This window comes from Drosophila bipectinata, chromosome 3R (assembly GCF_030179905.1).
Source record: "Drosophila bipectinata strain 14024-0381.07 chromosome 3R, DbipHiC1v2, whole genome shotgun sequence".
Taxonomy (NCBI): domain Eukaryota; kingdom Metazoa; phylum Arthropoda; class Insecta; order Diptera; family Drosophilidae; genus Drosophila; species Drosophila bipectinata.
In genome coordinates, this window is record NC_091739.1 from 21,340,053 (window position 1) to 21,364,231 (window position 24,179).

The 24,179-nt window shown below is 44.5% G+C and overlaps 1 protein-coding gene and 1 non-coding gene across 4 annotated transcripts in view; both read left to right on the plus strand.

Annotated features, from left to right (window-relative positions):
- Positions 1-24,179, plus strand: part of cno (adherens junction formation factor afadin) — a 38,943-nt gene that overhangs the window by 7,114 nt on the left and 7,650 nt on the right. For 2 of the 3 annotated variants that reach the window (XM_070280910.1, XM_043212338.2), the window contains exons 2-15: positions 4,049-4,277; positions 4,340-4,448; positions 4,510-4,703; positions 4,767-5,285; positions 5,347-5,428; positions 18,074-18,426; positions 20,225-20,346; positions 20,974-21,028; positions 21,098-21,333; positions 21,616-21,822; positions 22,594-23,059; positions 23,151-23,675; positions 23,743-23,990; positions 24,044-24,162. In XM_070280910.1, coding sequence (XP_070137011.1) covers positions 4,173-4,277; positions 4,340-4,448; positions 4,510-4,703; positions 4,767-5,285; positions 5,347-5,428; positions 18,074-18,426; positions 20,225-20,346; positions 20,974-21,028; positions 21,098-21,333; positions 21,616-21,822; positions 22,594-23,059; positions 23,151-23,675; positions 23,743-23,990; positions 24,044-24,162 — 3,340 coding nt within the window. In that variant the 5' untranslated portion in view covers positions 4,049-4,172. The remainder of the gene's footprint in view (positions 1-4,048; positions 4,278-4,339; positions 4,449-4,509; positions 4,704-4,766; positions 5,286-5,346; positions 5,429-18,073; positions 18,427-20,224; positions 20,347-20,973; positions 21,029-21,097; positions 21,334-21,615; positions 21,823-22,593; positions 23,060-23,150; positions 23,676-23,742; positions 23,991-24,043; positions 24,163-24,179) is intronic. The other variant, XM_070280909.1, reaches the window with a different exon arrangement.
- On the plus strand, positions 11,520-11,643 carry LOC122321678 (U4atac minor spliceosomal RNA). Its single transcript, XR_006246208.1, has one exon. It is a non-coding gene; the product is annotated as a U4atac minor spliceosomal RNA (small nuclear RNA).

The window sequence follows — 24,179 nt, forward strand, 5'->3', positions numbered from 1 at the left end:
AGGCAGCTAGTCAGGTCTATTAACCGGTTAATCTCTTCCTGGCCTAATTAGGCACCAGGCCACCAGTCATCAGTCACAACAAGCCTGGCCAGCCTGGCATGCAAAATGGCAACATCTCGGGGCCAGTTAGTGGCTCGAGTGCGTCATCTTAACTGTTTGTGGTGAGCTTGTTGGTGCAATTATGTTTGGGTTTCTTTAAGCCATTACATGAGCGGTGCTGCAAAGAAACCGGATGGTATCGGACCACACCTGAACCAGCAATAGCACCAGCTCCAGCTCCAGCTCCCATGAAGCAAAATTTCACACTTTTTAATTGCAAAGGGAGAGAGATTTCTCTTTTGTTTTGTTTGTCTGGCACTTTGGATAATCATAAAATCTATATTACTTCACATTACTAGGGGGGAGAGTTGCATAAGTATATAAAAGAGAGAAAGCTTTCCTTAATTATGTCATAAGGCTACCATAATGAGAGTTTCCCAGCTACTCTAGAACCTTTATCGTCTCATAATTATGCATCCAAGACACCGCACCCCCCAAGACGACATCTGCATACTTGATTACTTAATTTCCCAGCCAGTTTTCGGGGAGTGGTGGCCTAAAAGTATCTACAGAATAATCATAAATATTAATCGGCGAATAAATTATTTCGAGTACATGCAAAAATGCACAAATACGGAGGAAGAACCCCCATCCCTCTCCGCCTGAATGAAATTTCTATTTGCATGCATTACTCATAGTGCTAGATGGCTATATTTTTAAATATTTTTTTATTTTTTAGGTTACGTGCCTGCTGTGCTAATTATGAGAAACAAATATTTGCGATACTTGGGGCTGTGGAGTCTGAAAATGTGGAAAAGAAAACGTTTTGCCATAAACGGAAACTATTAATCAACTTTCACTTGTTGTGGTTTATTTGTCGCTTCCTTTTTTTTTATCTATCTATCTATCTATCTATCTATCTATGTATCTATGTATCTTTTGTTGTTGTGGCTGTCATTAGGCCTCCGCTCTGTCTGACTGGCTGGGCTAATTAATGGAGCTTGCCCATATTGGGTTGAATATTTGTTTTGATTTTGTCCCACGTTTTGGTTTCTGGCTCAGCAGGTTGTTGACTGATTAAATTCACATATTAATAGCTTTATCTGTATCTGAGGTTGATAAGCTCTTTAAATTCTATTAATAGCCAAACAAAATATATATTTTTAAAATCAAATTCAATTGAAATCTAGACCAACAATTAGTCATGCCATTGAACTCTGGCTTTGTCTCCACCTACGCTGACTCACTAAGCCCTTCTTCACCTGCCTCTGACTGGAGTTCTCGGCTCATTAAAAGTATCTTTCAACCCAATTCCATTACCCAATTAAGCGTGCCCTCAACAATGAGAAGAAAACTTGACTCATCTATAGTTTCTATATATTTTGAATGACTTTATGTTTTTTTTTTTTTGAAAGGCCCCTCCGCTTCCAAAGCCCAAAGGCGGACGTGCAAAAAAGCGTTAAACAAATAACAAAAAAAAAATAAAAAAAAAAAGAGTCAACAACCACGCTGGTATGCCTTTTGAAGCCGTTTGCCGGTTTATTGTTTTCTTTTTGGCTCTCGGAGGGGAAATTGTTTTCATATTTTATTTTCAAGCCAGGCCAACAATAAAGTGCCAACCAGAGTTACTGACTAAGCCACCAAAAAGGCAAAAATTAATTAAAATAATTAACAAAATACTAAAGCAAAGGTTATAAGGTTAACTAACGCCCAGAAAGTCCATAGACTCTGCCCCCTTCAAGCCCTAATATTTACACTTTACAGACTTGTCTCTGACTGGCAAGTGTTACAGGCTTTAAGCCAATAGCCCTAAGCCCACATTAGTACAAGAAGCCACAGAAAAGCACATCAAAGCAGACAGGGCCATGAAGGAAAACCCAATCGACCAAAAGAACTAGGAATTAAATAAAAAAAATATTTAAAAATTTGCATTCATCTCACCTTGTTTTAGGGCTTTGTTCTCTGATCTGCTAATTAACTTAATTTGCAATAATTGTAATTACACTGAAACAAAACTCCACAATACTATGACTATTTTTCAAATCAAATTTTCCGGTTCAGGGGCTTCCGTCTGAGGAACTCCAGATTAGCAATTTCCCCTTTTGGATATATTTTCAAATATTAGAGGAGCAGCCTCTGGCGCTTCCGTTTGTTTTACAAACCCACTGACCCCGAAACGAAATGAATTGAGAAAAATATAGAGACCCCCAGCCTCACTTCCCCTCACACACTCCCAACAACAACAAAAACAACAAGCAGAAACTGCAACCGGCAACAAGTTTTGCCAACATGACTGGCTATCCGATCCGGGTGTCCGAAGGGGAGGTGCCATGTACGCGAGGTGGGCAGCTATTACCGCGCTGCAGGTGCCAAAGCGACAGCTGCACCACCGAGAATTTCTGTTTTGCCTAGGCTGGCAGCAACTTAACATGTCCCAGACCCACTTTGGAAGGTGGGGAGCTTCTCACAAGCTCACTATCTGTATCTCAGTAGATGTATCTGTATCTGTATTTGTATCTGTATCTCTGTGTCTGTGTGTTTTTTGTGGTTTCTTGTTGTCTTCGTACATTCACCTCTCCTCCACCAGGGCCTTTTGTTTTTGCTTGGGTCTCTCTTTCGTTGCGGTACTCCTCTGTTTCTTTTAGCCATCTTTCAGAGCGACACTTTTCTTTTACGTTGCGGTTTTCCGGCTGGTTTTCATTATCGCCTCTCTCGCGATCTTTTCGGCCAACAATCGCAGTGACGAAGGCGGCACTTATGTCTTTTTAATCGGAGGCTTCTAGCACCTGTTTGTGGAAGCTATCTAAATGTTGTTCCTCTGTGTCATCATTTTGTATAATTTGTTTATTAATCTTGACATTCTGCAGCAAAGCCATGGGAATGCCAGTGACGAGATAACTCACTTCTGATGGCCTGAAGAGATAACCACCTTGATGTGGGAAAATGCGGCATTAAAGAATAAATAGTTTGAGTTGAAAGACCATTTGGTGTTATGGTTGTATCTCTTGGTTACAGGTTAGCAGATACCAACCCTAAAACTAACTACGTGCTTTGGCAACCATTGAAATGCAATTTTGGGAAACCAGAAACGAGAAATACCCAAGCACTTAAATAAACCCCTTTTTTTCATGGCCGACATGCTTGACTAAAGCCAGGACTCTTGCAAGTCAGCTGCTGACTGCAGAAGGGATAGTATTTCGAAATGCAATTTCCACTGACAACGCACACGCCCACGCGGAAATTGTGGAAATAGCTTCACTTAAACGGTTACCAGCCATTCCCCTCGCTTCTGGAGCTTCCTTATGCGAGCGAATGCCCTGGAAATCGACAAGTTCCAGTGCGCAGACAGACGAGTGCCTCCAAGCGGAACCGTTGACGGTTATTAAACTATGTACCTCCATAAGACAGAACCAGCCACACAGGAAGGGGAACAGAGACGAACCGAAGGGGGGACCGAGGGTTGAAATAGTTTAGTTCGGGCATAGTTCCGCTGCTTGACATCACTCGGCTGAACTCTGTCCGGAAAGAGAGTCTACAAGTAGTGCCAAGCCCTGAAAAACATCTTCATGATATTTGTACAAATGCCCTGAAATTTTCTGCTTTGATGAAGTTATTTGTTTGGGGTCGCTGGGTCTAGTCTTTGGAGGGGAAATTCTGGTTAGATATGATCGTGTAATGGAACTTTTAATTGGCTGGCAGGGGACTAACCAGGGGACTTCTTTCACCATCTTATGGAGGAGGAATCTCTCTATACTTTCTATGAAATATAGTCTTATATGCATTCTTGAAAGATTTCTCTGACATTCCTTTCTATGTGAACAAACTCTCTCTCTATTTACATAGTCTTCCCGCCCCCCACACATCCATCAGTGTTTACATTTGGCAACGGAAACTTAATGTTTGCCACATCTGCGCCAACTTTTTACTTTTTCGCCTCCGATTCCGTTTCCATGGAAGTTGTAAACCCAGAATCTAATTTTATCAAATTGTGTTCCTTTATTGTTTACAGATAGCCGGAGACTCTACCAAAATTAGAAACAATAACGTCACACTGGAGTCACAATACGATACGAGACACTTCCAAAGCTAAGAGACACCGTCCCTTCCTTCCTTCCGACTTCAACCTGTACAGTATGTCACATGATAAGAAGATGCTGGACCGCGAGGCAGTTCGTTCAGTGATACAGCAATGGAATGCCAATCGATTGGATCTCTTTGCGCTCTCCGAGCCAGACGAGGTGGGTTTTTTTAAACTATTTTATAAGGTAATTATGTTTAAATCTCCCATTTCTGATTCCAGAACCTGCTCTTCCATGGCGTTATGCGCTTCTACTTCCAAGACGCTGGCCAGAAAGTGGCCACCAAATGCATTCGCGTGGCCTCCGATGCCACAGTCACAGATGTCATAGGTAAGGGTCTTCTAAAACCTCTCCCTTAGAAACCGATAGCTTAAATGAGCATCTCCCACAGACACACTGATTGAGAAATTCCGTCCCGATATGCGGATGCTATCCGTTCCCAACTACGCCCTCTACGAGGTGCATGCCAATGGCGAGGAGCGGCGACTGAACGCCGATGAGAAGCCACTGTTGGTGCAACTCAACTGGCACATCGACGATCGTGAGGGTCGCTTCCTGCTGAAGAACATTGACCAGAAAACCACAGTAAGTGACCACCAAAGGGTCAAAGGTTGCTCTGTTTCTCACGGCTTCATCTCTTCCCCTCAGCCCATCGAACAGACAGATCTGAACTTCAAGCGGAAGCTCTCCAAGCGCGAGAAGAAGGAGCAGAAGAAGAAGGAGAAGATGGCCAAGCTCAGCTCTGATCCTCCCACCGCCAATGGCAACCAGCTGGGCATTGGCAACGGCATCGGCGGATCCGCGGGGTCGGCTCACATGAACGGCAACGCCGGCGGCAGCGGAGGAGATGGTGGCGATGCCGTGGCAGGGAAGCTGTACACCGAACTGCCGGAAACCTCGTTCACACGATCGATCTCAAACCCGGAGGCCGTTATGCGAAGACGCCGCCAGCAGAAGCTGGAGAAGAAGCTGCAACAGTTTCGATCGCGTGACGGCGGCCCCGACACGGGAGGAACGCTCAAGATTTATGGCGAGAGTCTATGCCAGGACGTGCCATACAAGACCCTGCTGCTCTCCATCCGGGACTGTGCCCAGGCAGTGGTCCGGGAAATGCTCACCAAATACGGACTAGAGAAAGCCGATCCTCTTCACTACTGCCTAGTTCAGGTGGGTACTACATTCTAGTCCTTAGAGTCCTTGTAACATCAAATCCTTATCATGTTTTCAGGTCAACAGCGACGGAACGGAGTACATACTTGACGACGATGAGTGCCCGCTATCGATACTCATGAATCACCCAACGTCACGAGGTGAGTGCTTCCTCCTTTCGCCTCAATGGCCGCCATTTGAAATCAATTTTCCTTTGTGGGGGAACCGACACTTCATTCATGAAAATCCCATGCATATCCTTGGCATAAAATTAGTCTTGTTTTATCAATAATTATGCTCCACCCCACCCACTCACCCACCCACTCGTTAAATAACTGGATGGACTGACTGACAGGGAACTTCCTATCAACAGAACCAAACAAGGCGACTGTTGCTATTTTGTAATTTCATATTTTTGGTAAAGTTGTGAGGACCTCGAGCTGAGTCAGTTGTCGGTTGGCATTTCTGAGCTTCGCGACGGAATTTCTTCGACTTTTAGTGAAAGTTTGACTTAAAATTTGTCAAAAATTGATATAAAAGAACTATTACATACTTGAGAAATATTTTAAAGAATTTATTAAATATTTATTAAGTTAAAACAATATAATTCGAAAACTTTAAGTCCAAACAAGTGCCTCTTATAATTTCGACAAAATGAAAATGAAAGATACTTGTTGTGAGAAACTACGTAAGTTTGTTCTTAAAAATAATTTTATAAATTATTTTATAAAATACTTACTTTTTTTTATACAATCCTTGTCGATTTAATAACTAAAATTAAGGTTTAGTTTCAAAGAATTTTTACCGCGAAGCCTTCTGTAAATCAAAGACAGCAACCCGAATAGCAAATACAAGAACCATTTTGGGACTAGTGTGTTGGGGGAAATATTTTTTAGAACAAATTATATCCATTGCTGGGAAATTATATTTCTGATAAAAATGCTGAGCAATAATAGTTGATAAAAACTAAAAATATATTTTTAAAATTAATATTATTAGAAATTTTTGTATAATATTAATAATATTTTAAGGCAAGAGTATATACATTTATTAGAAGGCAGGTGCAGGAAAGTCTAAAAATATTACCCCTAAGACAAAATCCATTATTTAAATTTACAAATAAAACTTAAAAGATAATTTAAGATTCCTTAGTTTTTTCTACTATCCTGCACTCTGGCTAATGCCACAACAAGCCTGTAGTACCCTCCAATAAAGACCCAACACCGGAGGAGCAATAAACTAAAGGAATGATCATGAATGTCATTTAACTAAAGCAGCCCACAAAGAAAAATAAACACAAATGTGTGCTGGGCATATGTAAATACAACTTGCTGCGGAAATGTTTGCCGCAATCATCCAACTCAGCATTCCAGCTCCCGGGACGAAGGTCCTGCTGAGTTGCCAAAAAGACACTGAAAATAAGAACGATGTTGTTAACCTTTCTAGTTTTAATTCTTATTAGATTATAGTTGAAAAAAAAAGGAAGAAATAAACCCTTGATTATGACTTACCTTAATGCCCCACCTTTGAAAAGTAATCCAGTTTTTTTCAGTGTAGGGTCGTCCCTCAATTCAACTCGAACCGCTCGTAATAATGACATTGGCAGCGGTTTCCTTTTTTTGGGGTCCCTGTTGCTTTGGAGTTGTTTGGATGCCCGCCGTGTCCTTTGTTGCCACACGCTGCCTCTCTCTCTATCTCTCTCGATGATGTTCATTCCGTCTCTTTCTTCTGTCTGTCTATCTGTTTTTGTCGTCCCCCCCGGGGCATTCGAAAGGTGTAAAATGTAAATTGCCACCGCACTTTGTCCCTACAGTCTGTCCGTGCTTTTCTGCTGGCTTTGCTAATTGCTCAGCGTTTTTGTGTTGCCTACTTTTCAGCGTGTCCTGGACGGGTGACCTGCGAAAATGTTTACTCACAAAAATGGGTTGACTTGTGGCTTTGTTGTTCATGCATTTTTGTTTAAACATTGCAGGGGGAATGTGACAGGCAATTTGGGTCAAAATTTCCCAAGGCGAGGGCTAACTAACAATGTGGGTTATCGCAGAATTAAGTAATCTTTAGAGTGAGGATTAATCATGTGTTTTTGGAGAAGAAACTTTAATTTGGAAAAGTGTTGTCGTTTGCTTATCTTAGCAACCACTTTCCCCATTACTCACTACTCCACTTACTGCACTTGTATCTCTCAGATAAACCATCTCGAAGCTGACACGTAACACCAGCGACTGATTGCTAGAAATACTTTGTTCTCTTTCTTACTCGCTCTGTCCTCCTCTGGCCGATTGGAATGTTTGTTGTTACCGTGAATTGTTTATTTTGGCTTTTATTATCAGCGCGGTTTAATGTGTCTGTTGATGCTGATGCTGGTTTTCTCTCTTCTCCCGAAAGTCGGGCATTGGGCTCTTCTCTTAATATATTTTCAATATTTATGGCCGAGAGAACAGCTTTTGGCTGTCACAGCTGGCTCTCTCTCCGGCGTCCTGGCGTTTGCCTGTCCTTGTCCCTCTTATGGATCCTTTGTGTTTCGGTTACGTCGTTTGGGCTTCGTTTTCGGTTTAATTTCCTTTTTGTTTGTCTGGGTCTCTATTGCACAGTGGTTTCTAAATATTAAAAAAACTAACAATAAAAAAAAATATCTTTTTAGAAACTTTATCAAGATCAAGGTGATATATTTGTCCCTTTAAAAGGATAGTGTTTTTATTGCCTTTTTTAAGTACCTTTGGGATTATAACTTCAGAAACCATGGCGTGCCTATCGAGAGCTTTTTGCCTAAAGGGTCTTAGTCTTGACCCCTTCCACTGAATTCGATTTGTTTTCATATCTGTAGCGTGCTTAAGGTTCTCTTTCCTCGGCTCGTCCTGTCAAGGATAATGGACGTGCTTCTACCGGCAACGGGTCAGCAACAGGAATATCACCTCCGACTTATCAACTCCCACTTTTGGTCACTTTACCAATAAGAAGAGTGAATGTTTTTCCTTATAATTTATGGCATTGGAAGTAGCTTTGTATCTTTAATATTAAAGATATTATTTTTGTAACCTTTAAGGTAGCCTTTTTATTTTGCAATTATTTGTGGCAACAGTTCGACTGTAGCTTTTGTTGTTTGTCTTTGTTATTGTTGTTGTTCAGAGTCCTTAGCAATGTCGACGCACCGCCGGCTCAAGTGGTAAGGTGATGGGGGCCGGGGAAGGACCATAGAAGGGGAGTCGATGGGCGGGCATACCATCACACATCCTCTATTGTCCTTTATCTACGCCGTGCACTTCGTTGCCGTCACAGTCACATACACATCCAAGGGACGATGGACGACTGAGTTTCCCGACGAAAACCCGAATTCCGTATTTTCCGCATTGTATTTGCTGCTGCCACTGCTGCTGGTGGCCAGAGACATTAGGTTCATGTTCAGGTTCAGGTTCAGTCGTGAAGTAGTGCCGCTCGGGAAAGCACGACGCCACGCTTTCCTCGCCGGAAAACGGGAAACGGCAAGTCGGAAAAAAGTCGGGAAAACGCGCCTCCGAAGCCAGGCAGTATCTGTAAGGTTCACCCGGCAAACAGCGACGGCGGCAACAGTTTTCTCCCCAAAAGTGGAAGAATGGCTGGGCACCCATCATCGGGAGCTGTCGCGCCTCCGCCTGCGTCGCCCTCGTCCTCGACGCCACTTGAAAAGCCCCTCAAGCATACAGAAAATTGTCAAAATTAGAAGCCGTTCAATCGAATTTGTTCCTTAAGTGATTTTCATCATAAAGAGGATGTCTTTCCTCTAAAACAAAAAATTTAAGAAAAATATAAAAATAATAAACCGATTGTTGATTATCTGGATTCTATGGTGGCCATCTAGTAACTCAAGTACCGGCAGCAAAATGATGGATTGGGGCATAAGACGTAAGTCACTTTACACTTTCGAGCTCTACCTCCAGGGGCGTTAATGAGCGGTTAGGCCGCCAAGTGCCGAAGTGCCCTGGAAAGTGGGCTTCACAAACCACCCATCCAATCAACGGAAGTTTCTGCATTTTTCAAATACTTTTGTCGCAACTTTTTCGATTTTCGTCCTGGTGGAGGTCCTCGTCATGGTCCTGGTGGTAACTTATTAAGCGGTTGCGGTTTGTGGATTTTTCTATGTAATTGAGTTGGCAATTTTGCGTCGTTGATTGTCATGTTGGTTCAAGGATTTAATGGGCTGTGCTTTTCAACAGATTTTTAAAGAATATTGATTGGTTTTCTGTTATTAACTTAGTTCTTAAATGACCTCTGATGTTGTCTCAACACATTTAAGTTCCATTTGTCTGTCGTTAATACAATCTTGTTTGTTTAATCTAATTACACATATTTCGTTATTATTGGATATCTCTCCATGAGTTACCCCACAATTAGCTCCACAAACAAACCTTGGTAGTACTATCACAGCCGTTTAATATTTTTAGCAATCAATTAATTGGACATAATTACACTCCAGTGGAAAATCCAGTGTCAGCAAGGACAAACCAGGACAAACCAGTTGACCCTAACGAGTTAGGATCCCTAAAGGGCCAAGTTACTCGTGTCGGAACATCTGTTTGCCGTCTAAACCAATTCCCTCGACGCCCCCAAATCGAATAATGTCCTGGCATAATGACGTGTTCGGGATACCCTCCCGTTATTAATTTGAGAATATCTAATGGATCGCTTTCGGCTAAATGGGCCGAAATTTTCGTGCGAAGCCATATATATATTATTCATTGACACAGGACACTAACCAGGACTACTTTGATTGCCTTGATGACATTTCCTTTCCAAGCAGGACGAGCGAAAATTAACGCTACGTTTGTTTTTCCAATAAAAAAAAAGGAATCGTTTGGACTCCCAAGGACCTTCTCGTGGCAGAGGAAAAGGTCAGACCTAATGAAGCTAGAAAGGCTTTGGCTTCGGCGTAGACTTTGCTCCGTGGCTGCTCATAAATAATTGTGTTCCACCCACCTAGTACTACAGATTTCCTCAGGTCCTCAGGACCTTAGATGGTCCATAAAGTTGGCAAAATGCAGCGCATAATTCCCAGCCAGATTTTTTCTCGGGAAATTGGGAGCTGTCGACTTTTTACCGTGTCGGTCTGAAGCCCGTGAAGTGCAGTTTATTTTTAAGGCACAAGCCGCCAGATACTGTGGCCTGAAGGTCATCCATGGTCCTGGTTGTTGTCCTCCCCCCACCACAGCGCTTACACATTGGGGAAACGTCACTCGGAATTGGGTTAACATTCTTGAAGCTTTTTGTTTCTGTTTTGCAATGTCAGTGTATATTTTTTTCTGCTTTTTTGTTGAAACACAAAAGTGGAAACTCAATTTCATTGGGGAATTCAGTTAGGAATGCAATTTAGGGCATGAAGGATATTTTGGAGCTCTATCAAGGCTCTCAGAGACCCAACTTGCGTAATGAAACCCAATCTTGATGAACAAATCAGATCTGTTTGTTTGGATATTATGCCATCCTGTTGACATTTTTACCCAAAAGACCTCATGGCCCAAGAACGGAATCAATCATCACCAAGTCCAAGTCTCGGCAGCCAACAGCAGTAATCATCATCATTTACATGATGTTGTTCCTCAATTGGCGTGCCAGACTTTTCATTTTCCGATTGGCAAGTTGGCAGCTAGTCGACTTCAGAGATGACTAAACGAAAGATGGATGCCAGCTAGTGAGGAGCTGGGCTTTAAATGCCAAAGACAATGGCAGGCTGGCTGGGAGGCAGTCAGGGCCAGGACACATGTCACATTGCTCGGAGGAGAGTGGGGGGCATGGGCATGGAAATGTTGGCTCCTTGCCAGGACCTAAGTATCTGATAAATATGTACGTATTGCGTATTTCAGACTCAAATTGAATTATTCAGTCTCGTGATTTCACTTTAGCCCCTCTCCTCCTGGCCTCCTCTCTGAGGTTTCTCACTAAAAGGAAATTGCCTATTTATTTATGAGAGCAATCGGATTAGGTTCCCAAAACGATACCAGAGCGGAAATTAATAATATTAATTTAGTGCCGTGTGCATCATTATTCAGCGAGGAAGAGGTCCTTGAATAAATCCTTATGTCCTTAGGAGATAGGGGTTGCTCCCCATCTCCTCTAGGATCATTGCAGGAACCGGAAAAGCTCACCTAACTGGTTATTGCAATTGCAGTCCTTTAGGATCTAACGATCGTGGCACTGCAGATATTTTGCATTCCGAGTCCCTATAATTCGCAAGTGGTTTAAGCTCAATTTTCATAAGGTGGGCTGGAGTGCCGACACTCTACCTTCCTTGTCTTGGGGAGCAGAAATGTCCAATGAACGTCTAGTGAGGGCATTGCTGCTGACACCAATGATATTACCCCCGCTCCCAGGTCGCTTGCGATCAGGGTTCGGAATTTTTGGACCAGGCTCCCTTACTTTATAGGGGGCCGTCTTATAAATACATTCGATATTATATAGTAGTACTAATAGTTTTATGGGCTTTAAGCTGCCTGTTCTTTACGGTCTTGGATGTGGGTTGGAGTTACTCCTCCTTTCTTGGCCAAATATCCTTGCTGACCCAAAAAGCAAAAAGCTCCAGAAATCGCAAGTCGGGCAACAATAAAGACGTTGACTGTGGGATGCTCGTTAGCCGAAAAGTAGCTCCAAGTATATCTTATGTTTTTATGCGCACACACACACAGATACTTACCCACACTCTCTCAAAGGATATATCCTTTGTTTTATGCTTTTTTTGTTTTTATTTGTTCGCGGTAGGAGTTGGTCGGGCATATTGATTGCCTCAATAAGAAAAAATATTCAGAGAAAGGATAGAAGCATGAGATGATGCTGTTACCCACTGATGGAGTGGATTTGCACGGTAATGCCTCTGCAAATGGAAGGGAAGATGATTGACAGGCGTTTGTGGTTTTTTTTCGCTAAAAAGCTCATTATTTCACTTCTTTTCCTTCGTAACTTGATAGGCAATAGTGTCAATATATATGGTTTCTTTAGAGTCTTATAACTTTTAGTAGTCACTCTCCTTATAAACACAATCACTAATCGATTAACCTTTTTGGAAGCAAAAGGGAATCTGCATTTAAATTATCTTTTGCCGCTTGCGGTTAGCCGATTCTTTTTAAATTGTAATTTAATTTGCACATTTCATCCATACATGGACATCCGTATCCATGACCCAAAGCACTCTCGAGCGCTGCTCTGCCATTTAAATCAGCTTATCGCACCCAACTGAATCGCATCCAGACCGCGACCGCCACCGCCGATGCCGACCTTGGCCGGCATTTGTGTCCACATCACGTGTCCGTCAGCGTATTTCTTTGGTTGTCCTGGCCGCATCCTCTACCATGCCAGGGATTTCCATGCCAGCAAATGGCGGATGTAGGATGCCATGCCACTGCCACTGCTACTGTGTATTTTTCTGCTATGGCTGTATGGCAGTGTGTCAGGCAAAAGGGCCAAAAGCAAACGCACTTGAGCACACACTACCACTAACACCATCATCGCCCTTACGCAAACACCAACACATCCTCGCATTTCCCACGAAACAGTGCCCGCCCCCTTCGTTGAAAACATTGTAAACTAAATGTTGTTTTATACATCACCCACTCACCCACACAGTCATAATTCACTGTGCTTGCTTTATGGACGCCTTGGGGAGTGTGTGTGTGTTTGTAGTTGTACCTCTTAGTAGAAGGATATGCACGAATCTGGATAGAAGGGGTCTTGAGGTCTTGAAATCCTTACAAAATAATATCCTTTCAAGTTCAATTTTCAAGAAGAGTTCTCACCTTTTTCTATTTTAAAATTAATTATTAAACTGAGTATCAGTAATGAGTACCTCCTGGTCTACCCTTCCGATTATCGAGCTCTCACTGGCTTTTCGTGTCTTATTCATTCATTCATTCATTCACGCACCCAGTCCGGCAGTGAGTTAGTCAGCGGAGGACCTGCCTTTGCCGCATTGCTCATACGCTCAGTGTGCTCTCAGTTATCCTTGCGCGCTGTCAACGTTAGCTGTTGTGGCCGCCCGGCGCCAGGCCTCCGCCGCCGAGACTGATATTCTCTCCATACGGTTAGTTAGTTTAAAAAAATATAAAAGAAATATTAAATAAAAAATAAAATTAATCACAAACCACGCGTCGCGCTTGCGGTTGCCCCAAAGTGTCAATATTTTCTGTGTTTCTGTTTTTTGTGTCTGTGTCTGTGAGTTTTTCTTTTCAATTTGTTGGAAATTCATTTAATTTCACTTTTTACCTTGTCTACCGTACTTTGATTTCAATTTATACCTCGTCACTGCATTCCCATGCGCGTAAATTGAATTTTCACACGTTGCCGGCTTTTACTTTTTTGGCCCAATCTGCTTTCGGCCCTCGTGCCATTAATTCACCAAAGTCATATAAAAAATGTAATTTTTTAGGAACCTTCCACTGCCTAAAAAATGCTGGCATATACGTCTGTAAGGGGAACCTCACCGGCTCGGTGGCTTGGTGGTTCGGCGGTTGCTCAGTTCCTGGGAGCCCGGCCAAAACAAACAGACAAAAATCGATAAATTTCAGGAGTTATTTACGAAAGCTAAACGCTTTTTTCCCTCTGGTGTGTGTTGTGTATATGACCAGGCAGGGCTGGTGTGTGTGCTGGCCATTGTGGCCTTTCAATGGCCAGGACAAGGACGCCACTGCACAGGACACAGTGACCTGACATGTCTGTCGTCATCAATGCTGCAAACGAGAAAGGGGTTTCATTTCAAGAGTAGGGATGGTATAGGTTTTCTTAAAGACCTTTTACCAAAAAAGGGGTAATTAGTTCGGAGGTGGTTGAAAGTCATACCTTTTAAAGGGCATCCAGTTCTCTTGTGGCTATCGAATCAAGCTATCAGCTCCGCTCACTTTTCCACATCCATTTCCATCTCCAGCCACCTCTTCCATCTCCCATCGCCCACTCGGGAATGTGATTTCGTTCTGGTCCTGCCTTTCACCCTCACACTTTGTGTTCCTTCTTGGATTTTCAGAAAAAAAGAGGGGATCCAGCCTCCATCCATCCCCTGCATCTTCTGGCTGAGTGTGGCAATTATATTTTTATTGTTTCTGTTGCCAAATTGTCTAGCAAAAATGTTGATAGCCGCCTGGGGCAGCTCTTGACTTAAATGGCGCTGGCGAAGATTGGTTGAGTCTACGGGGGAGAGAGGGAATTCTACTTTCTGGCAGATAATTGGATTTGAGCATTGATGGCGATTATCTTTTGGTTCAATTGATTGGAAGAGTCCACGAGAGATACTTGATAAATATTTATCCATAAGAGCAGTTGATTAAACAGTCAGTTTAGTCTTAATCTTAGTCAGAGTATCTTTCAGAGTATCTTTGTTCAACTTAGAACTCCCCCATCTCATATAATGTTTCTTGGCTTAAACTCAAGGCTTAAACTTGTCGCTGTCTCCTGTCCAGATTTCCTGGTCAAAGGAGGTGAACTTCTTGTATGAGAGGCCAACTTGGCTCATTAAATTTTCATTGTTTTAATTTGCGCAACGCAGAGAGACCACCCCACCCCACTCCCAACTGTGTGGAAAGACAAACCCAGGGCGGTGTGGCTGCCAGTGCGGTTCAGTGGTTAGAGTTTCCCATGTGCCTGGACGTGCCTGGGCGGAGTGTGGGCCGCACTCGGTTTGGTTTCTTTGGTTGGCAGAGTCTCAAAGTCGCCACGTTTTACGACTAATTTGGCTAATTTAAGGGCCCGGCCAGCTTCTGCTAAAATCAATCTCAGTCAATTAGACTAAACAAAGGGCGCCCCTTGCCATTCACAGCATTAGTTTACGAGGTTGGTTCTCTCTTCTAAAATATTTTCACTTTTTTTTTTTTTATAAATTATACTTTTAATTAAATTCTTCGGGCTTTTCCGTTCTAACAGCCATGTGCTGCTGCTGCTTCTCCTGCTGACAAGTTTGATGCAAAACTTTTCTCCTCTGCCTTTGGGTCGACTAATTAAAAACAGCCAAATGAAATTACCAACATTTTCCAAACTGCACTTTGGATACTCTTCTGGAGGCTTTTAATATTTTTAATTTAAGATGAAAGGTTTGAAAGTGCTTCCTTGAGGAAATCTCTGATGACCAGGTCCTTCTTAAAAACCTGAATACCCAGGGCTCTGAAGACCCTTTTCTGATTTATGCCTGCAAGTGCCGTTCTGACCAACTCGTCTGGACCTCCTCTTCAAATCGCTTGGGCCATTAGAACACGAGCTGGGCTAATAAAAATTAATGTGCCCAGCGCTTGGTGGCTCCACTGTCCAGGACACATCCACACATTGATGGTCAGATGGGGCCGGACAGGGCAGGCGCACCTCTGGCCGCATGACTGTGGCTTACCTGGGGTGGGGGGGAGGTGGTGGATCCATTCGGTCAACTCGTTATGCAATTTTCCTGCATTGTTTTTTTTTTTCTGAAAAATGTTCCCCCTACCTTCCTGCTGCCCTTTGTTGTGGGACGCCATTTTATTCGCACTTATGCACGTGCTGGTAGAATGGAATAAACTCACAGACACCCAGAGCTGCCCAGTTGCCCAGTTGGAGGTTGGAGTCTCCACACATGATCCTGGCAGTGAATCCTACTCACCTCCCTTTTGTCTTTGATGCCTTTTGCAATTTGCTCGTTTTCTTGTGTCAACAATGGCACTGGCAGTAGTACTGGGAGTGAGTGGGTAGTCCTACCTTTGCCCTGCCTCTGGCCAAGCTGTTGACCAAGTTGGAACAATTAAAATGATTTTTCTGTTCTCCGCCTGGCATTGCACTTTATCAATGTCGTCCCCCTCGTTTCAGCTTTTCAAATGTCAACTGCCAAGGACACAGTGTTTACTTTCGTCCTCCTGCCTGCACAGGAAAAAACCCACGAGTATCTATCATTTCGGAAGAGTAGTTTTAATAAAGTTTTCAACGAATGACTTGGTACAGTTTTTTCTTTCCCTCCCTCCCCACTCTGGTAGAGTTCCGGGGCGAAACCGTGTCCTGTTTCCGTATGCATGAGTGATTCTGGTCGAACAACCTGTCGTCTGCTGGTGTCAAACTTGTCCATTTGCTGATTGATTTACAATTGTGCCTCCATTGGGCTGGTGCTACCATAAATTACCGGCTGGGGAACTCAATTATTGGCAACTGTCATTGGCAGTTGGCCTAAACTAGTTAGAGGGCTTGAGAGTGAGTTACTCTCTTAATAAATTTATGGAAGTCCCTACTCATAAGCCCTGTATTATCCGACAAATATCTGTAGCCTTTCAAAGCCCAAAGCTAGCCCAAAGTTGAACAAGTTGCAATCCAAACAAGGAGATTATTCAGTCATCCCCATCGAAAGCCTCAATCGACATCAAGTATACGCAGTGTGTTCTCTGCTACTGCCTTGTGCCTTGGGCTTTATGTTCCTTTTTTTTTTTTTTGAGTTGATTATTTTGTGCGCTTGGAGAAAAGTTTTCGGTAAAGTTTTCGACATCAAAACAGAACAGAACAGAGAGCAAACACGGCATGTGTGTAGGGCATACATATATTAATAATAATTCTGTTCAAACAACGCCAACAATAAACACAGATGTGGTTCTTTTGGTTTCGCAAAAGAGGTATTATACAATAGAAATACAATTCATTTGGTGTGTGTGTGTACTACTGTATAGCTTCTGTTGTTCTTGGATATCCATTGTTGTTATTACTTTTTGTTGAAGTTCTTCAAATTGAGAGCATGGCCAAAATTTCCCTGGAGGGGCACTTTTCTTTTCTTGCTTGGCTCCCTGCTGGCTTAATAAGTTGCACATACCACGCCCCCAACTAGCTGCAGCAGCAGTGGCACCCCCATGTCACGCCTTATTTAGCTTGCATTGCCCAAAAGCATTTGGCACATGCCAGAGCTGCTCTTCTCCAGCTCCGTCTTGTCATCCTCCTCATCTGCTGCTGCTGCAATTTGCCCCAAAAACGAGGCAAGTTCGGGAGCGGGGAAGGGAGCTGTTACTGCCATCACATTTTGCACGCTTCGTTAAACATTCTGTACAATACACAACAGCACTTGGATGGGGGTTGTGATGAGGCATATGGGGCATCCTCCCAGCCACAGTGCCTTTGGATGGAGCTGACTAGAGGTAGTTTAATAAGACATGGCATTTATAAAAGGGTTAGGAATTAAATTATTGCCCATAAAGTCTGTTGGTATACTACAAGATACTTTAACCATACCATATAGACCCTCTACCTAACCTCTGTAGAATATACGTAGATTTTATTAGAAAAGAACTAGCAAACAGAAACTTGGCCCTCAACTGTCTGCTCCGCCAGTCACTCAGCTATTCAGTCTGTCAAGCCGGGGGTCTGACCTCAAGGCAGAGTCACTGGATCCTACTCCCACCCCCCAGGTCCACCCCTACCCAGCCAAGTTGAACGTTCATCCAATACCGGGACTGAAACTGATGATGCAGCCCGAATTTGATTTCGTTTTTTGGAATTTCTATTTCGCCTTTGTCTCCGCCGACGAGCTGCGATGTGATTGCCTCCAACACTGATGGTCGTCTATATTGGGTATAGATTCTACAATAACTATGGTTTCCATCTCCATACTATCATTCTCTGTACCATATCCCAATATTCATTGCCTCCACTGTGCTGTCAATCATCCGTGTTTGTATCTGAGATTTAATATTCCGCCCCACTCAGCTTAAACTGCACTTCCCATCGAGACACAAAAGACAAAAGGCGACTAAAAGCTGCATCTGCGTTTATTTTTAAGCAAGATTTTAAGAATGAACATAGCCAGTACTACCTAAGAAAGCCTATAATTTTATTAAATAATCATATTCCACCTTTTCCCCTTCTAGGTTCCATTATGTTTCACGTGCGGCGCCGGCCGGCGGACTCCCAGCCGCGGAGACGCAAAAAGAAGCCACTGGGAGCGTCCAATGGGGCCAACCACATGTCCGGCGATCGCGAGGGACCTGTCCTGGTGGAGGTGACCCACAGCGGCGATGGCGGCCGGCGCATCAAGCTGGGCAGCGATCCAGTGGAGGTGGGATCTGCAAACACCAACTGCCTGCAGCTGTTTGGACCCTCGATCCAGCCGAGGCACTGCCTCATCTCGCTGCTGGAGGGCGTCTGCACGGTGACCCCGCTGCACACCGACGCCCTGACCTTTGTCAATGGCCACCACATCAGCCAGCCGACCATTTTGCATGTGAGTACCAACTACACTTCCTTCGAAAGAATTACATAACTGGTGGTGCAGTCGTTGGAGCGACCTTTCGGCTATCTCTTCCATTAGCTAATTGCGAATAATTCAGCTTAATTAGTTGAAATTCTGTCGCGTCACCCCAGGCGTATGCTTAATGTGATGCCGACTGTTTACTGCCAGCCGTCAGGCCATTCTGCAAGGGGAAAGTTTTCAGCTGCGACCTTGACCCGCGCCAACTTTAAACTGCTTAAGATCCGGGCCAAAGTTCTGGGTTGTCCCTTTGAATTCTGTGGGCTTTTCGTGGCTCGCCTGTCTGAGATGTTCCAATCCAATAATCGTCCCGGCTTACTGGGTGCGTTTATAGGAGCAACTTTGGAATCGGTTCATGGAACGAACTGAAAGATAAATGAGCTCAGAAATTGATTTACACTCAAGGGTTGAGAGAAGTCGCAAGTGATTTAAGGGCGAAGGTCATTAATATTTCTAGAGAAGTTTAATGTTTTTCAAAGACCGATAAACAGTACATACCCTGACAGTTATCGACAGAATTCCGAACTTGTGTCGACTTTTCAATTCCCATTCATTTGCACTTCAAGTTCATTATCAGGTCCCGGCCCGAGTTGGAAAAGCAATAAAACCACAAGTATTGCACCAGTGCGGGGTGGCTGGCTGGCTGGCTGGCACATCCCACAAGCTTTTGACTTGCCGCTGATTTATCTTTTGTTTTGACAACTTTTCGACACACAACGGAAACACAAACAAAACTGGCAACTGGCAACTGGGAACTGTGAGCTGGTATCTGGTAACCGGGAACTGGGGAAATTAATCAAATTGGCTCTCGACGTTCTCACGCATTACCAGAAAAGTCAGAGGGGAAAACGCCAATGAAAACAAGACAAAAAAATTTGCTGGCGTTGTGTAAGCTTTTTGTGTTTTTGTTTGGTTACTTTTGACTTTCCGCTTGATAAATTTGAAGCCAAATAAACAGAGAAAACTTCAACATTTCCCCCGAATTTCAGTTCCAATCCAAAGCAGTGATAAGCTCGCAGCTCGACAATAACCTCAAACTGTCTCCAGAGAGTTTTTTTGCAGTAAAGGAGCAGGGATTAGCAGGGGGATGGAATAAGTATATATATATAAGATATAAGGCTTCTCGAAAAATAACCGACTAGTAGCGGGTATCGTATAGTCGAAGCCCTAAGCCCCGTTCTTGTTTAATTCAGCGAGCAACTTTTGTTGTTTAACATTTTTTTTTGTTATCATTGGCTTTGTTTGCTCCTTGTGTGCTTCTGTTTGGAACTAATTTTGTTTCCAATTGCCAAATTGAGGTTGGCTGCGGCTCGATGAACCCAAACAAAAAAAAAGTGCAAAATTAAAATCCCTTTTTCGGCACCGAGTGTGTGTCAAAGAAGCGTCCAATCCGCTGAGCTAATCAGCATTAGAGAGGGGGGGAGCTTAAACAAACAAACGCTTCAGAGATAGTCGGTTGTAAAAACACACAAAAAAATTAACACAGATCTCGTTGAATCTCCCCCTAGAGAGGGGCGTCTCTAGCTAGGCAGTTTCGAAACGCCCCGAAAATTTTCCAATCGCACTCCACCGCACTCTGCAGTGCCACCGAAACTGTCAGTCAGTGCGCTTCGAACGGCTCTTCCCCCCAACGGCAGTGTAAATATTTGAACAATGGCCCGCAATTAATTACAATTATTAAATCACTTAACTGCTTTTTAAACACATTAACCCTCGTCTGGATAATTAATTAATTCATACTCGTATGTGTACCGCCATCTGGTAATTACAGAACGGCTCGGTTGTGATGTTTGGACGCGTGGCCTCCTACCGATTCCTCGACTCCCCCACGGACGGACGCTACAATCTGGCCCTGTCCCAGTCCCAGTTGGACTCGGCATGTCTCTACGAGAGGTAAGTGATCCTGATTTTTGTTAAAAAATTCCCAAAAATATGCCACGCTTGCGCTTCATCCGCCAAAGGCTTTGCCAGCAAATGTCGAGTCTTTAAATATTTTACAAACTTTAATTAAACTAATGAAAGGCACTTAGTGCCTCTTAAAGTTATGCAATGCATTTATGTATCAAAGGACTCTGCTGAGGACCTGGTTCACATATTCTGTTTATGAATAGCCGAGCCAATCTACGACTTTGGAGTCTTCCTAGAATGCATGAAAATGTAAATTTAATTTAATTCAGTCGAGGAAGCATTTGTGGAATATTTTTCATATTTATTTGAGAATGCTATGCTGCGCTATTATTCATATATGTATATTTATATTTATGCGTGTGTTTGTTGTTTTATTTTTATTTTATTCACACGCCTTATTTTGATGTTCGTTCTGTTTCGTTACGTGTTGTTTGTTTTTATTGTTTGTGTAAAACATTAATCTCATGCACTCACCAAACCGACAAAAATTACACAAAAATATGCAAAACAATTTGCACAACCACCCATCCACCCACCACTCATACATGAACACAACCACCCGAAATTCAAAAACGATGCGAACATCCAACCACCACCACGTCGACCTGGCAGTCGCTCACCCACATCCCCCGGTTCCTGGAACGACGAGGATGGAGCCCTGAGCTCGGTGAGTATACTCAGGTCTTCAACAGAAAAGCAGCTTTAATATTAAACCTCTCTCCTGTTGTTCTTGAAGACCCACAAAAGCGACTACGACCATCATCAGCAGTCGAACCAGTCGAGTGCCTATCACAACAACAACAACTCCAGTGACCATCCCCTCAGCAGCACCCTGAGAGACACGGTGGACAGCAAGGCGGGACAGGATCAGGTGGGCGGCGGCTACGATGGCCAAAGCCTGGAGGGCAACCTGGAGAACGAGACCAAGTCGATTTCCAGCATGAAGTCAGGTGGTTCCACCAGCCAGGATCGGTAAGGGCTATGACCTGGATATACCCTAAACTTTAATATTAAATATCTTCTCTAAGGAACATTAATAATCCTCCCGAAACAGGAAATCAGACACTAGTTCCACACACATAACCATAAAGACATACATTCGTGTGCCTCACTGTCTTATTAAAGTTTAATTTTTATTATTGTGTGCGCTTTAAAGTTTGCAAACTATTATTTAACTTTTGCAATGTCCTAACTGCTTTAAACCCTCACCTTGACCGTTGTGTTGTGACTTACTAATCGATTAACCCCATATAGGTCACCCAAGATGCCAGGGTCTGGTCTTATGGCCGGCGGCGGCAGCGGCTCCGGAGACGGGCAGGGACAAGAGCCCATTCTGCCGGCGGTCCTTGAGTTTCCAGAGACGCACCAGGAGCTTTTTCTGCGTCACATCATCAGTGAGCTGGATGTAAATGTTCCGCACTTTAAGCTGGCGCCCGTCTACTCGCTCTACCTGTGCGCCAGGTGAGTACTCGAATCTGTGTCTCTTGGGCATGGAGCTGGGCTGGCTCGGCTTTGATTGTTGTCTTGCTGCCTGGATTAATAATATTAAAATACTAATATTGGGAGATATATGATATCCTTTAGTTGAAGGATTTAATTTTAAATTTAAATCAACTTTAAATGGGTTTATAATTGTAATCCCCACAAGTCTATTTGATGCAGATAATTGATACAAATTGCCTTTAATTCAGAGTTCAGAGCTTAATCATTCAGAGTTCATCCATGTACTGGTTGTCCAAGGACCTTGACTATCAGTAGAGCGTCTAATGGTTGTCCGAAGTAATCTGTTTTGGAATAAATCCATTTATATTTCAATTCGAAAACCAAAGCACCATTTAACAAGGCCCCAAGGACATGGACTGAGGGCAGGGCAGCTAACACCATCTGACAAATGTTCGGTCATAAAGTGGACAGACTTGACGCACATGCTCCTCATCCTCCCCCTCCCCCATCGACGCCAGCAGTCCAGTTTCAACAATTCATTATCAATTATGATGATTTATCTTGGCTGCTGACCCAATTTGTGAGCTATTAATATTAATGTGTCCTGGCAGGGGGAAGTGGGAGGGTCTGGCAGGAACAGACAGCAGCAAGAAACCCGTATGCGGGGGGCCAGAGGGAACTTTGACATTTGACAGGCGTGAAAATCAATAGACACGAATGGGGTTACACGGGCGGATCTACGAATATGGATCATCTCATTAAACAACATGTTCTGCTTTAATTATCCAGATACCGGGCCTCCACGCACTACCGCCCGGAGCTGCAGCCCACGGAGCGCGCCCACAAGCTGACCATCTTCCTGCACCACGTGGCCAACTTGGTCTACAGCGTGGTCCAGGAACAGTACACCGACCCCCGGATCCTGGCCTTTTGGATGGCCAACAGCTCGGAGTTTCTGCACTTCCTGAAGTCGGACCGCCACATCAGCGCCTTCAGCGTCCAGGCCCAGGAGGTGCTGGCCGAGGCGGTCCAGACGGCGTTCCGCAACCTGGTCAACTGCTTCCGCCTGGAGCTCTCACAGACTCTCAACCAGTTTCTCTCGGAGACCATCGACCACGACTCGGCGGCGGGACTAGTGCTCACCGTCCTGGGCTCCGCCATGGCCTTGCTGAGGAGGTGCCGCGTGAATGCCGCCCTCACCATCCAGCTCTTCTCCCAGCTGTTCCACTACATCAATGTCATATGTTTCAATACGGTGAGCGGCCTGGAAGGGCCAGAATCCTTAACGGGTTTCCAACCTTCCCTCCAACAGGCTTTCTAATTCTTGTGACCTTCATCCCTTCTAGATTGTGGCGAACTCCCACATGTGCACGGCGGACTGGGGCAAGGTGATGACTGAGCGACTCCAGCTATTGGAGCTGTGGGCCGAGCGGCAGGGTCTGGAGTTGGCCGCCGACTGCCACCTGGCTAAGATCAACCAGTGCGCCCAGTTCCTGCAGGCGCCCAAGTCCTCCGTGGAGGAGATCCAGCAGCTGGCGTGCTCTTGCTTCCGTCTCAACTCTCTTCAAATGGCCGCCCTGCTGCAGCAGGAGAAGCTGCCCCGCAACCTGGTGGACACAGCCATCCGGATGGCCGAGTCCGTGGCCGACGAACTGACCCGCGCCGATGGACGCGAGGTCCGCCTGGAGGAGTCGCCAGAGCTTCACTTGGCGCTGCTACTGCCCGATGACGGATTCAGCTGCGACGTGGTCCGAAGCATACCCACCGGCCTGGTCGACTTCCTCAATCCTCTGCAGCAGCAAGGCATGTGCCGGCTGGCAGCCCAACCCACGTCGATTGGGCTCTGGACGGTCTACATGCACCAGTTCAATGTGAGTACTGCTACTGAACTGCTTAGACCACATCGTCTCTAACATGTCTATATAATCTCCATTGCAGGCCCGCAGCTCCAGTGCAATGTCCAACAAGCTGCCGCAGCCCGAACTCCAGCTGATCAAGCTCCACAAAAACAGCAACGGCATGGGCCTGTCCATAGTGGCGGCCAAGGGGGCCGGTCAGGAGAAGCTGGGGATCTACATCAAGAGCGTGGTGCCCGGAGGAGCGGCCGATGCGGATGGCCGCCTGCAGGCTGGAGATCAGCTGCTCCGCGTAGATGGACAAAGCCTTATTGGCATCACCCAGGAAAGGTATGTATTCCGAAAGAGCCCTTTGGATGAAATGTTAATACTCTTCCGTTCAGGGCTGCGGATTACTTGGTGCGAACAGGCCCGGTGGTCAGCCTGGAGGTAGCCAAGCAGGGAGCCATCTACCACGGACTGGCGACACTGCTACAGCAACCTAGTCCGGTCATCCAGCGTGGTGAGTAACCGTCCCAT